The 14,552-nt window shown below is 45.5% G+C and overlaps 2 protein-coding genes and 1 pseudogene across 2 annotated transcripts; 1 reads left to right on the forward strand and 2 right to left on the reverse strand.

Annotated features, from left to right (window-relative positions):
* The window catches only part of LOC109811529 (ubiquitin carboxyl-terminal hydrolase 26-like), a 133,492-nt pseudogene extending 130,740 nt beyond the window's left edge, over positions 1 to 2,752 (reverse strand).
* A 2,065-nt stretch (positions 2,753 to 4,817) lies between these two features.
* Positions 4,818 to 5,342, reverse strand: LOC145950476 (uncharacterized). Its single transcript, XM_083061566.1, has one exon. It carries the CDS (start codon positions 5,340 to 5,342, stop codon positions 4,818 to 4,820), a length of 525 nt encoding a protein of 174 aa, XP_082917692.1.
* A 2,521-nt stretch (positions 5,343 to 7,863) lies between these two features.
* LOC145950477 (uncharacterized) lies at positions 7,864 to 8,694 on the forward strand. The gene has a single exon (XM_083061567.1). The coding sequence runs from the start codon at positions 7,864 to 7,866 to the stop codon at positions 8,692 to 8,694; it is 831 nt and encodes a 276-aa protein (XP_082917693.1).
* The last annotated feature ends 5,858 nt before the right edge of the window (positions 8,695 to 14,552 follow it).

Consider the following 14,552-nt stretch of genomic DNA (forward strand, 5'->3'; position numbering starts at 1 on the left):
TTACCTTTGACTAGATTGTCTAGGAAAGAAGTTTCCTTTGTGTGGGATAGTAAATGTGAGAGTAGTTTTCAAACATTTAAGGAAAGATTGACTAGTGCATTGATGTTAGTAATCTTGATCTTAGCAAATATTTTGTGGTATATAATGTGATGCTTCTAAAGAGGTTTTGGGTGGACTTATTAATGCAAGAAAGAAAGGTAGTAACTTATACTTCTAGGAAATTGAAATTTCATTAGAGGAATTACCTTGCCCATCATGACCTTGAGTTAGCAATTATAATATTTACACTAAGATTTGGAGACACTATCTGTATGGTTCTAAGCTTGAGGTATTTAGTGATCATAAGAGCCTTAAATATCTTTTTGACCAAGAGGATGTAAAGATTCATGGAGTAGTGAATCAACTAAGCTCTGAAGTATGAGAGAGCATGAGAGTTTTGATGATAACAAATGGTGGATTCTAAGAGTTGAAGCTGACCAAGGATACAAACTAGTCAAGAAGAAGATATGAATATCATAATGTGTAATAGAAGTAGTTTATAAGTTCTTATGAGTTATATTGTTTTGATTAGCTTATTTTGCATGTGTATGCTTTGTGCATTAGTAAATTTTAATCTAAATTGACTGAGAGTGAGTATAATGATGATTTAAAATACTTGAAAATATTTTTGAAGTATAAAATTGAGTTTTTAAAAACTAACTAAAAATAATCGATTATTCCTGGAAGCACTCTCTAGAATAATCAATTATCCTGCAAAATAATCTATTATTCTGTTCTTGAGTGATTTCTAGAAATCATGAAGAGAAAAATAATCGATTATCCTTTAAAATAATCGATTATCTGGTTCTAAAATTTTTATAAATAGCTTTCACACTTTGAAACTTCAGAACAGAGAATGAATTGAGAATCAATGAGAGAAAAACTATATTGTGAAGTCTTTGTGACCTTCTTGGAGTGTTTTCTTTGTGAAACCAAGAAGAAAAATATTTTGTGAAATGCTTTGAAAGAGATCATCATCATCACTACATTCTTGGGAGAGGAAGGCGTACACCTATATGCCCAAAGGACTTCGGGTAGTTGCTCGGCCCACGCCCCTTTCGCCTCCCCTAGCCGTTTCTTTAGCTCGGTTAGGATGACTTTGTTAGCTGACTCGGCTTGACCATTCGTCTGAGGGTGCTCCACCAAAGTAACCCTGTGTTGTATACCTAGTCCTGTTAGGAACTCATTCAGTTTTCGGTCAGTGAACTAGAGGCCATTGTCGGTCACTAATGTTAATAGGATGCCAAATCGGGTAATGATATTCCTCCAAAGGAATTTCTGGACTTGGTGGGCCGAGATGTTTGCCAAGGGCTCGGCCTCGATCCACTTGGTGGATTAAGTTACCATGACTTTGGCAAGGATGACACCTCTTGACGAAAGTGGAACAGTCGATATTCATCGTTGGCCAATAGTAGCCGGCACGCAATAACCAAGAAACGGTTGTTCGGCTCCCAGAATGCATTCTATAGACGCCTTCGTGCACCTCACGCATCAGATAGTCAGCCTCCGATTGGTTCAGGAATTTGAGGAGTGGAGTAGAAAATCCTCGTCTGTATAATTGATCAGCGATAACGACATACCGACTAGCTTGAGTTCTGAGACATCTTGCCTCGTCTGGATCATCTGGGGCAGTCCCCTGAACTATGAACTCTTTGATTTGAGCTCGCCAATCCGGGGGTTCGGCAATGCCCAAGGGGTCGGCAGCGCCTGAGGGGTCGGACGTGCCTGAAAGGTCAGTTTCTATGTTGGCTATCTCTTCATTGACACTAGGGTGGTCCACATCTTGCTGAATGATGGTTCATAATTGGCCCGGTTTCTTACTCGAGGCCAACCTGGCTAACTGATCTGCCCGGGCGTTATTCTCACGCGGGATGTGCTCGACTGAAACTTCCTGGAATGTCTCCTTCATCTTATAGTAGGCGTGGTAATATTTCATCATGTTATGATCCTTGACTTGGAAGGTACCACACACTTGTTCGGCTACCACTTTGGAGTCGGTTAGGCACTTAACTTTCGTAGCACTCATGTCCTCAGCTAGTCTCAATCCTGCCAGCAGGGCTTCATACTCGGCCTGATTGTTCGAGGCCTTGAACCGGAACTGCAAGGATTGTTCCAGGATTATCCCTTTCAGCCCCTCTAGGATGACTCCCGCTTCACTCCCTTGGTTATTCGACGAGCCGTCTACATGAAGAGTCCACCAAAATTCTTCGATTGTGCCATGCGGATGAAGTTTGTTCACGAAGTCTGCGAGACATTGGGCCTTGATCGGACCTCTCAGCTTGAAGGTGATATCAAATTGCGATAGCTCAACTGACCAGGCCATCATTCTTCCGGCCAGCTCGGGCTTACCCAACACTTTGGAAATCAGGCAGTCGGTATGTACAACAATCTTATGACTCTGAAAATAATGTCGGAGGCGTCGCGACGTGTGTACCTGGATGAGTGCCACTTTTTCTATCAACTGGTATCGGGTCTTGGGGTCTTGCAGCAATCGGCTGACAAAGTATATGGGCACTTGGTTGCCCTCTCTATCTTGCACTAAGACTGAATTGATCGCTTCTTCCGAAACATCTAGGTACAGTTCTAACAGGTTCGAGGGCTCGGGTCTCGTAAGAATCGGTGGCGACGCTAGGGTCAGCTTCAACGCTATGAACGCGGCTTCACATGATTCGTTCCACAGGAAGGATGAACTCTTCCGCAAGAGTTTCGTCATAGGACCAATCTTATCGGCCAAATGAGGGAGGAAACGGGACTGGGCGACCAACCTCCCGGACAATCATTGAAACTCTTTGAGGTTGTTCGGACTCCTCATATCTATGATTGCCTTGCATTTATCTTGGTTGGCTTCGATCCCCCTAGCCGATAGCATGAACCCCAGGAATTTTCCCTCTTTGACCCCGAAAGTACACTTCTCGGGGTTGAGCCTCATCTTGTGCTTACGTAACTCACCAAATATTTCACCTAGGTCGGCAATGTGCTCGGCCATGGAATTGGACTTGACCACCTTGTCGTCGACATAAATCTCAATGTTTCTTCCAATCTGCCTCTGGAATACTTTATCCATTAACCTTTGGTAGGTTGCCCTAGCATTCTTTAACCCGAATGGCATGACCTTGTAGAAGACGTTGGCGGTCTCAGTGATGAACGCCGTTTTCTCTTCATCGCTTGGGTGCATTTTGATTTGGTTATAGCCAGAATAGGCATCTAGGAAACTGAAGATAGAGTTCCCGGATTCCCCGTCCACGAGGCGATCGATGCAAAGGAGCGGATAGGCGTCCTTGGGGCAAGCCTTGTTGAGATCGATGTAGTCGGTACACATCCTCCATTTCCCATTCGCCTTTCTGACTAAAACTATATTGGCCAACCATGTGGTGTATGTGATTTCCCTTATGAAGTTGGCTCCTAGCAACTTTTGGACTTCCACCTCCGCGGCCTTCCTCTTCTAGTCGCCCATTTTCCTCTTCTTTTGAGTGACTGGTCGAGCATCTCATCACACTACAAGTTAGTGGCAAAGGAATCTCAGGTCTATGCCAGGCATGTCAGCCGTCGTCCATGCAAACAAGTCTTTGTTCTTACAAATGACACTCTTTATTAAGTCTGTTTTGGTTTGGTTTAGTTGTGATCCGGTGTGGGTGACCTACTCGGGTTTTCGGCCGAGTTGAAATGGAATGAGGTCTTTTGCCGACTTGACTCTCTCCTCTTCACCAACCCGAGGGTCGACATCGATGTCCTCGGCCTTTTCTTGTCTTACTTCATTGACACCTTTTGACACCGGGTGGTCAGAGATGGGCTGCATCTTCAAACTGGAGAAGTAACACTCCCTAGCTATCTTCTGATCGGCGTGGATGGTTACCACTTGCCCATCCCTCAACGGGAATTTCATGCATAGGTGAGGGGTTGACACAATGGCGCCGAGGGCATTGATGGATGGTCGTCCTAGCAGGATATTGTAGGACGTGCTGGCGTGCACTCTTGACGTCTTAGAATGTTTTCTGATCGAAACTGAAACTGGTGTATAATTTTATGCATCCTCTCGTCATCACCCTTTACCCTGAGAACCCTACCAGGGGTTCTTGATATGGTTCTAGGCTCTCCTCTAGAATCCCCATTTGCACAAAGGTGTTCCAATATAGGATGTCCGCCGAACTCCCTTGGTCGACCAGTGTCTTCTTCACAATACAATTGTGCACTTCAACAGAAATCACCATCGGGTCATCCTAGACGGGGTCAATTCCTCGAAAGTCCCTATCAAAAAATATTATAGGGGGCATCCGGGGGGACCTCGGGTGGTCCACGACATTCACAGACTGCACTGCCCAGAGATGTCTTTTCCTTGCTGACGAGGTGGAACCTCCTCCAGTGAATCCACCCACGATGGTCGGACTTCTTTGTGATAGGACCTCTCGCCTCCTGTCGGGTACTGGTCGGCTGTCGTGACGCGATCTCCAGAGGTCACAAAGTTCCTTCAATGTCCTTGTTTAATAAGGTCCTCGAGCTTTTCTTTCAGCGCTGAACATTCTTCAGTCGAGTGCCCCCTATTTCGGTGGAATTGGCAAGTTTTGGCTTTGTCTACTCTAGGGGGAGTGTTCGCCCTTTTCAGCATAATGAGGATCTCGGAGGCGAGGGCCTGTTCCATTACCTTGTCCCTACTCGCATTGAGGGGGTGTACGGCGTGTAACGTGGTCCTCTTAGGGGACGAGCATTTGGGGGGTCGGTATTCACCTTCCTTACCGGCTCTCGACCGGGTCTTTTCGGCTATATCCCTCTTCGACCCTAGCCTAATTTCTAGTCTCCACCAACTCCTCCATTTGCATGTACTTCTCCGCTCGGCGTCGAAGATCGTTCATATCACCAGGGGGTTTCTTACACAGGCTATTCACAAATGGCCCCAGCCTTAGGGCAGTGCTTAGTCGATCCATCGCCACGACTGGGTTGAGATCGCCGATCTCCATGGCGATTTTGTTGAATCGGTCTATGAAGCTTCTCAAGCTTTCTTTCTTTTCTTGTCGAACTCCCGCCAATGCTAGACAGGTCGTCTTGTATGGCTTGCTCGTCGCGAATTGTAGGGTGAACTGAGATGACAAGTCATTGAATGAGTCGATGCAGGAGCTCGGTAATCGCGTGAACCAGCTCAACGCTCTTCCCTTCAATGACGTGGGAAATATCCGACATAAGGCGGAGTCATCTTGAGTCGAGAGGGTTACTTGTGTCAGAAAAACATTCAAGTGCTCCTCGAGGTCGGTGGACCCGTCGTACTTCTCGATTGGCATGCTCTTCCAATGGTCCAAAAGGGTGGCTTCCATTATACTTCGAGAGAACGGGTGCCTCAATGAGTGAGAGGCATTTTCGGCCTTGTCGCTGACTAACGAGGTAACCGGTGTTTGGGTAACCTGGTCGGTTGGGGCATGATAGGCTGATTCTTACACAAGTGTGGGGGTCAACGGCACATAAGTTTGGTTCAAACTCTGGAGCTCGGCATTTTATCGACGAAGTTCAGCCAATTCCTTGGCATCGACTTCTCTCTGTCTACGTATAACTGCCATTTCCTCGCGCAATGCGCGTAAGTCATCGTGGAGGTCAGGCTGGGCTCTGGCGACAGTAGCGGTTCTGGCGGTGTTTGGTTACGTTGCAGGCTTTGGTTGTGTTTGAGGCATTCCGTACGGGTATCATTCTTGGCCGGCCATGCCAGGATTTTTCTCGGGGTTAGGGATCGGTTGAGTCGATGTTGAAGGTCCTTTGCGCGTGACTACCATGTCTTGGTCTCGGTCGATAGAGTTTAAAGGGGATGAAATCGTCTCTTCGGCCCCATGGTGGGCACCAAATGTTCCTGTATTAGGATACACACTTTACTTATCCTTACTGTTGCGGGTCTGGTCTTGGGTCTAGGTCTTCTTGTTCCTTTTCGAGTAGTCCGAAATGAGGGGGTGCCTACAAAGACACTCTAACGCTCAAGTAAGTGTTCGGCATATTAAATGCAGTAGTTGAAAGTTAGTTATGTACCTCATTAGGGTCCTATTTATAGTGATTCTTGTTGGGCCGTGATTAGGGACTGGGCCCGGGAAATTAGGGGATAAACTGGCACATTACGTAAATTAATCCCTCCTTAATTATTTGGTTTATTTCCATGTCGCTATATGTTCGGGATACAACCCTGGTCGCCTGGCCAACTTGACCGAGCACTCGAAAACCGAGGCTTCTCGAGTAGTCGTGCTCATCGTGTTCGTTATAATCGGCCAGGCCTTGTGTTCGGTATGGTCGGCCACCTCCCAGTATAGGTACCATAGTGAGATCAATTAACATGGAAATGAATTGAGATCGATCCTCTATTGTAGTCCTCATCGTGGACATGGCAATGTTGTGCCAAAAGAAGATTATATCAAAATATGATATGATGCACGGTTTCATATATAAAACCGTACGGTCCAGGTCGGGAACCGACCGACGTCCTTTACACGGGGTAGGCTGACCCTAGCATGAGCCGACTCCTCCTTCTCTCTAAAGAGGCACTTGGCCATTATCCGATTGGCTGCACTACGTACGCCCAGTCGGTCGAGTTCCGACTACACTAACTTAAGAAGGGCCACTCGGCCCATACCCAACTGGACCCCAGTATGGGTCTGGTCGGTCAGGGACCGATACGATTTCCCCATGTAGGAGCTACCTGATAGCCAGGGCAAGGTCCCACTCTCATTCACCAAATATCTCCCAGATCATAACGACTAAGGAAATCCCTACATTCCCGGGGCCCGTAAGGCCCATGAACAAGAAACTACAAAACCCAAAACCCTAGGGATGAGACGACAGATTACACTTTTGAATGCTCTGGCTTTGAGGCTTGACCTAGGAAGAAACCTTAGTCCACCCTTTGGCCTGAACATTTTGGCGCCCACCGTGGGGCTACGGTAAAACCTTTCATGCGCCCCAAATCATAGAGAAGAACCCGCACTTTACCATGGCGAGAGGCGGCACATCGAACAACGACTCACAACACCCTACCATGGAGGAGATGATGGCCATGATCAATGGCTTAAGGGAGGAGAATGCGCGGTCCAGGGAGAGAGAGGAGGCCATTCAACGCGAAAACGAGGAGATCAGGAGGCGAGCAGACGAGATACAGGCCAGAATAGTAGCCAGTACCAGGACGGTGGAGGAAGACGTCATGATGGAAGTCCCTAGGGATTTTTGACCTTTCTCGGAAGCCATAGAGGCCGAGATCATCCCCAGGGATCATCGGATACCCCAAGTCGAGCCTTTTGATGGAACCCAGGACCCTAGTCAACACTTGACGGACTTCCGAGCACAAATGCTGATTTGCGGCGGGAGCATGGAAGTTCGCTGTAAGCTGTTCATGGGCACGCTAAAAAAAGCTTCCCTTGATTGGTTTAGTAGTCTCCCCGACCGATCCATCACCGACTTCGATGTCTTCAGTCGACTCTTCATGGCACAATTTGCCGCTAACAAGAAGAAGCCACCGATCACGTCGGACTTGTTCGATCTCAGGCAGTAACGAGAGGAGTCGTGAAGGATTTTCTGCAAAGGTTCAATGAGGTCTCCTTGAGGATAACATCTTTGGATGAGAGGATGGCAGTCATCGCGTTCCAGAAAGGCTTAAGGTCTGGGGCTTTCGACATCGCGCTGGAAAGAGCAAATTGTCAAACGATGTCAGAGGTGAGAGCTTTCGCCCTGAGTCACATCAAGACGGAGGAAGGACAAATTAACAAGAGGGCTGCTGAAAGCTGAGAGGAGGCAGGGGGTAGCAATAAGGAGGGCAACAAACATCTTCAACCGCGTTCAGACTGGAATAAGCGATGTGATCGCTATAATATGAAAGAGGGCAATTACCGACAGGCCGATCGAGGCGGTCGGCCAAGGGGCGAGTGGACACGTGCCAATGACGAAGAGAAGTTTACCCCATTCAACGTCCCTAGGAGGCAGATACTCCATGATGTCAACAGCGCAACATTATTCGAGTTCCCAACAGCGACGGAGCGCCAGTTGGGTCCCTTCAAGACCGACTGGTGTGAGTTTCACAGGACTCACGGACATTCTACGAAAAATTGTTTCGTCCTTGGAAGACAGATCGAGCGCTTGATCAAGGAAGGACGTCTAAAAAAGTTTGTGGCAAGGAAACCGGAAAAAGGGTCATCGGATAGGAGACACAGGCGTGTACAGGACGACATAAGGAGGGATAGGCATAGAGAGAGAACTCCCCCCAAGGACACTCCAGCAAAATCATCGGAGGTCCATCAGCAAGCAATTCATGGGGATTTCAACACAGTGGCAGGAGGATTTGCAAGGGGAGGGGTCACCTCGGCTGCTCGGAAAAGGTACACCCGCTCCGTCATGTCCGTATTGAAAATCCACCGACCACCCCAACCCACGATTTCCTTCTCGGACGCCGACTATGAAGGGGTAGCTCCTCACGAGGATGACCCTACCGTCATTTCGACGATAATGATGGGCTATAATGTGAAGCGCGTCCTGGTCGACCAGGGGAGCTCGGCCGACATCCTCTTTTGGGAAGCTTTCGTGGGAATGAAGATCCCCAACGACCGATTAGTACCCTACACGGGAACCCTAGTAGGTTTTGCGGGAGACCAGGTTATGGCTAGAGGGTACGCTGATTTGGAAACAACCTTCGGACAGGGATCGTAGATGAAAATAGTAACTATCCGATATTTAGTGGTGAATGCTCAGTCGTCCTACAATATACTTATCGGCCGACCTACACTGAACAAACTGGGAGCCATAGTGTCAACTTCACATCTGAAGGTGAAATACCCATTGCCAAATGGGGATGTCGGGGCCCTCAAAGTAGATCAAGAGGTCGCCCGAAAATGTTACGAGGATAGTTTGAAGGCAAGAAGGCGATTATATACCGCTCCAGCTGAGAAGCACATCCATTCCGTCGAACTGGACCCCAGAATGGGTCAGTTTGATCACCGACCCGCCCCCGTGGAGGATGTCAAGGAAGTGGAGGTAATGGAAGGGAGAAACGTAAAGATAGGTACCTCTTTAACTCCCGAGGACGAGGAAAGGTTGGTAAGGGTTCTAAAAGATAATGTGTCGACATTTGCGTGGCATTCCAGCGACATGCCTGGCATTGATCCAGATTTCTTGTGCCACAAACTTGCCATAGACCCTAGTGCGAAGGCGGTGATCCAGAAGAGAAGGAAGTTCGGCGAGGAGAAACGAAGGGCTATCGCAGAAGAGACGCAAAAGTTGGTAATGGCAGGGCATGTCCGAGAAATCCAGTATCCAACCTGGTTGGCGAATGTAGTCATGGTGCGCAAGAGTAGCGGGAAATGGAGAATGTGTACGGATTTCAGCGACCTGAATAAGGCCTGCCCAAAAGACTCATACCCGTTGCCAAACATAGACTGCCTGGTGGATGGAGCGTCGGGATACGAGTTGCTGAGCTTTATGGATGCTTACTCGGGATACAACCAAATCCGAATGCATCCAGTGGAGGAGGACAAGATAGCCTTCATAGCAGATCAAGCCAATTTCTGCTACAAGGTTATGTCGTTCGGTCTAAAAAACGCAGGGGCGACTTATCAGCGACTGATGGACAAGGTCCTTGTGAATCAATGTAGACCCCTAAAATTGTCCGGGTCGGAAATAAGACTCGAAGACTCTCAAAGATCGAAGGAAAGTCAGCCAGAAGGACTCCTGGAAGACCATAGGATGACTATCTGTAGGTTTAGAGGTCTTAGAGTAGCTAAAAATAAGGGAGTGGGAAGATTGGAGCTTAATACGGCCTCCTTGAAGTTCAGTACGGCCGTACTGCACATTTTGAACTACAATACGGCCGTACTGAAACCAATACGGCCGTACTGAAGTTTTTGAACTTCAGTGCGGCCGTACTGAAACCAATACGGCCGTACTGAAGTTTTTGAAACTTCAGTACGGCCGTACTGAATTCAATACGGTCGTACTGTAGTTCAAATCCTCAGTACGGGCCGTATTGATGTCAGAGGCCGTACTGCGCCTCACCCCTATAAATAAGACGTCATTTGGACGTCATTCCACACTTTTCCACACTTCTTGGACTCTCTCCTTGAGTATTCTGGGGTTTTTGAGCAGTGTTCTGCCCTAGAATTCTCTCCGAGAGCCGATCCGACGAAGTTCTTGAGTTCTGAGCATTTAGCTTGAGAATTCGAACTAGTCGAAGGGAAATCTTTTTGATTTCCATAGTAAAGATTAATTTTTAGGGAAGGAGCGAGCGAGCGTGTAGTGGGAGGGAGCGCCAAAAAGCCTCCTAACATTTGAATATATAAAAGCACGCTTCAAAGGTTTCTTCTTCAAAATCCTTCTTTTTACTGCTTTCTGATTGTTGCATCGCATGTTTAATTTATTCATCATGTAGATATCTTATTCATAGCCGTTTATAATAAATAGGAGTAATTTAGTAATTTTACACTGTTATTTATGAAATAATCCGTCATAGGGAACCCGAAAGGGGCGTTGTGGGGTGCTAACACCTTCCTCACACGTAACCGACTCCCTTACCCGACTCTGGTTGTAATGGCCAAAGTTGATTTGTGAAATCAATTGCCTTATCCCTTTTTCCAATGTTTTGAGTAAAACATTGGTGGCGACTCCAAGAACCCTACTACTTTGCGAAAACCACTAATCCATGGAGGGTCTCGCTTGAGATTAACATGGATTGGTGAATCATTTAATAAAATTGTTAGTTCGACAAGGTCTCAGTTTGAGAATAAGTCGTTCTAACAATCCATCATTTTCCAAAACATTAAAAAGAGTCCGACCATCGTCGCGAATGCCAAGGTCCGTTTCGGCGGGTGGCGACAGATGGCGACTCCACTGGGGAAGCCTCGAGAGTCAATCCCATTTAGTGATGGATTCTTTTCAAAATAATAGTTTAAAATTACTTTATTACCCCTCACTTGTATGATAACATGTTTATCTATTTGGCTTTTAATAACTGTTGAATGTTTAAATTTTTGCAATTGTTTGAAATAAAAACTGCACACAAACCTTTGCACACAACAGTTCCCTCTATACCCGGGGGCATGAGTGGAAAGCCATAGGGAGTGGATGTTAGTACGGCCGGTTGTCGAATGGGTCTATAGGTGCCCGTAGACCGTTGTCGGAAAACATCACTCAAGGTGATAACCATGAACTCAAGTCCGACAGTGCGTTGGAACTTTCCATCGGCTTACGACGAGAGGAATTGGGTCCCTATAATGGGGGCACCTTGGGGGCCTCAGACCGGTGAGAACAGTTAGAACCACCTTGAATATGCACTTTTCTGCAGGATACCCCTACCTCGTGATTCGCTCGTGACTGTTCGTGGATGAGTGAAATTGTTTGTGCATTGTTTATGTGACATTGTTTGAGCATACATTGCATTCTTTAAACATACAACATTCCCTTTTGAAAAATAAGAATAAATGGAAATAAGAATCTTCCATTACATGGTGTTAACATCTACCTTCATCACATTCATATAGGTAGTTTCCCTCTTCACCCAAAAAAATAAAAAATAAAAAAATATACAAAACAAAATACCCGAAAAAAGAAAAAAGGGTTATTTATCCAAACCAAGCAATATCATGCATCATCTTAGGGACATCCTAAAAACATGATAATGCTTAGTTGAATAAACACAATGCATGCATATTCAACGTCATCATCTCATGTCATGCATTCTTATCAAAGATCATGGAGGGATCTAGGTTTGCATTTCATACATCCCTCCCAATAAATCATTAATAAACATTAATAAAAAGAAAGAATTAATCGATGCGTATGTTCAAAGAATGGATCGCACGCCGTTCGTTATCAAGTGTAAGCCAACAACCGTGCCAAGCGAACACACGTCAACTCCGTTGTTGGTAATCAAGACAAACAAAGGGGAAGGTCCAACACCGTTAAGGATCACTGCTCCAAGACCTTTTCCCTACGAATCAAATAAGGCTGTGCCATGGATATACGACATCCATTCTTCTGCCGACAGCGATATCTCTAACATCGCTGGACTTGGGGGCATGACTAGGAGTGGCAGGATCTACACTCCCAAAGATCTTCATGACAAAGCTCCCAAGAATAAAAGGAAAGAAAAAGAAGAAAAAATCGAGGAAAATAAAGAATCCGAGGAGGAGACTGATGAGCTGTTAAAATATATCCGACAGAGCGAGTACTTCATCGTGGATCAACTTCATAGGACGCCAGCAAAGATTACGCCGTTGTCGTTGATCCTAAGCTCCGAACCGCATCGGCAAGCTCTGTTGAAAGTTTTGAACGAGGCATATGTGTCGCATACCATCTCCCAAGACAAGTTTGAGGGGATTGTTAGTCACATCACGGCTAATGATCACCTCACTTTCACCGATGAAGAGATCCCCGCCGAGGGACCAAATCACAACAAGCCCTTGCACATCTCTGTAAAGTGCAAGGAGTATCACATCGCAAAAGTCTTGGTAGACAACGGATCTTCCTTGAATGTGATTCCCAAAAGAACGCTTGATCAAGTAGCAATCAAGGGAGTCCAAATGCGCCCGAGCAACATGATCGTTCGAGCCTTCGACGGTTCTAAAAGAGAAGTGGTGGGGGAAATCAATCTTCCAATCCAAATTGGACCCACTATCTTTAATGTCGAATTCCAAGTGATGGACATTACTCCCGCATACAGCTGTCTCCTCGGCCGACCTTGGATTCATGATGCAAAAGCTGTTCCTTCTACGCTCCACCAGAAAGTCAAATTCATTGTGGGTGACAAGCTGGTGACTGTACAAGCTGAAGATGACATACTCATCAGCAAGCCATCTGCCATACCTTACGTGGATGCAGCGGAGGAAGCTCTAGAAACCGCCTTCCAAGCATTGGAAATTTCCAATGTTGAAACGTTTCCCCGAGAAATGAAGAAGGTAGCCTCCATGCTCACCAAGAACGGATACTTGCCTGGACAAGGACTTGGCAAGGATTCCCAAGGAATTCCCAAGCTACCCATTATTAAGGATAATCCGGGGAAACAAGGGTTAGGATACAACCCTAATAAAGATCAAAGGACGAAGAGGAACAAAGATCCTTCTCGACGTTCTTTAAGCCAGATCTTTAGGAAGGCCGGTTCACAAGCGTTAAGGCCGGTCGTCGTCATCAAGTGTTCTTCTCCTTCCGATAGGGATGTATAGACCTGATGACTATTAGAGATTACTCCTCGGGGACAGCCCGACCCCCGAGCCTCGATAGGGCACATGTTTCCATTATGATTATAATAAAATCATTCTTTATTATTTCTTACTGTTTCTCTTCTTGCTTACAATAAATCTCTAGACCACATTATTTTAACCCTGTTTGAATAAGCATAAATGAGGTTAAAATCGTCTTAATAACAATAAACCCGCATCATTTTTATGTGGAAGTGTGTGACAACTTGGAGCACCTTTCCTTGGCCTCGACAAGTGCCATCATGGATAAAAAAAGAAATCCTAAAAACAAAAAGCTCGGCAGGAAACCCAAAAAGGGGGCTGCGCAAAAATAAGAGCAAAAGACCCGTTAGGAATCCCACGAAAGGGTGACCTAGGCAAAAGTTAGGGTTGCAAAAATGAACAAAAACAAAAGTCCGCTAAGACGCCACAAAAGGGTGTTTTAGGCAAAAATAAGGACAATAAAAAAAAAAAAAAAAAAAAAAGAAATCCATGATGGTACCATGAACCGAATTCAAAAGAAAGGTTCAAGGGAAGCTATCTAAGTTGTCAAAATCACAACGTCAATAAACAAGATTTTATTAACTTCATAAGTGTTTAAACAAACAAACCTAAACACATAAGCCTACCTTGGCCAACCATTCTTACAAAAACCATTTTTGAAAAAATAAATCCCCTCTAAAACACAAACTTCAGAACAAAAAATATCTTTCCCTTCTTTTCTCTCTTGTCCCAAACGATTTTAGGATAATCTAGTGGAAACATGGAGATATAGTGGTCAATAGGAGGGTTGACACGTCTTCTAAAGGAGGAGAAGGATCACTGGGTTGATGACGCCCATCTCAATATAACACACATCATTCCTCGGTTACAGAAATCGACAACGCACAGCCCGTCTAGAGGAATGGCAAAATCCAAACAGAGAAACGCATCGGTTAATTCTTTTGAAAAATGAATCAAATAGAATTAGGTGCATCATACCGCATACATGCATACAGATGATAGGTGTAATGGAAGATCGCTTATTCTCTATTTATTCAAAAAAAAAAAAATCAAACTTCAGAAAAACAAATGCGCCCGTATCATGTTCAGTACACCCGTACTAAAAATAGGGTTATGAACAAATTTTCAACTCAATACGGGCGTACTGAAATGGATATGGCCGTACTAGCCACAAAGAAATTTTCAAAGACCTCTTCATGAGGCAATTGCATAAAATAGAAAAATAGGAAAAATTGCTTGTGTATGGCAACGGTCAACAGAAAAAGCCGCAAATTGACAAAAAAGGCAAAAATACAGAAAAAGTCAAAAAATGACAAAAAAGGCGAAAATTCAGAAAAT

Source organism: Cajanus cajan, chromosome 8 (genome assembly GCF_000230855.2).
Source record: "Cajanus cajan strain Asha chromosome 8, NIPB_CcT2T_4, whole genome shotgun sequence".
NCBI lineage: Eukaryota > Viridiplantae > Streptophyta > Magnoliopsida > Fabales > Fabaceae > Cajanus > Cajanus cajan.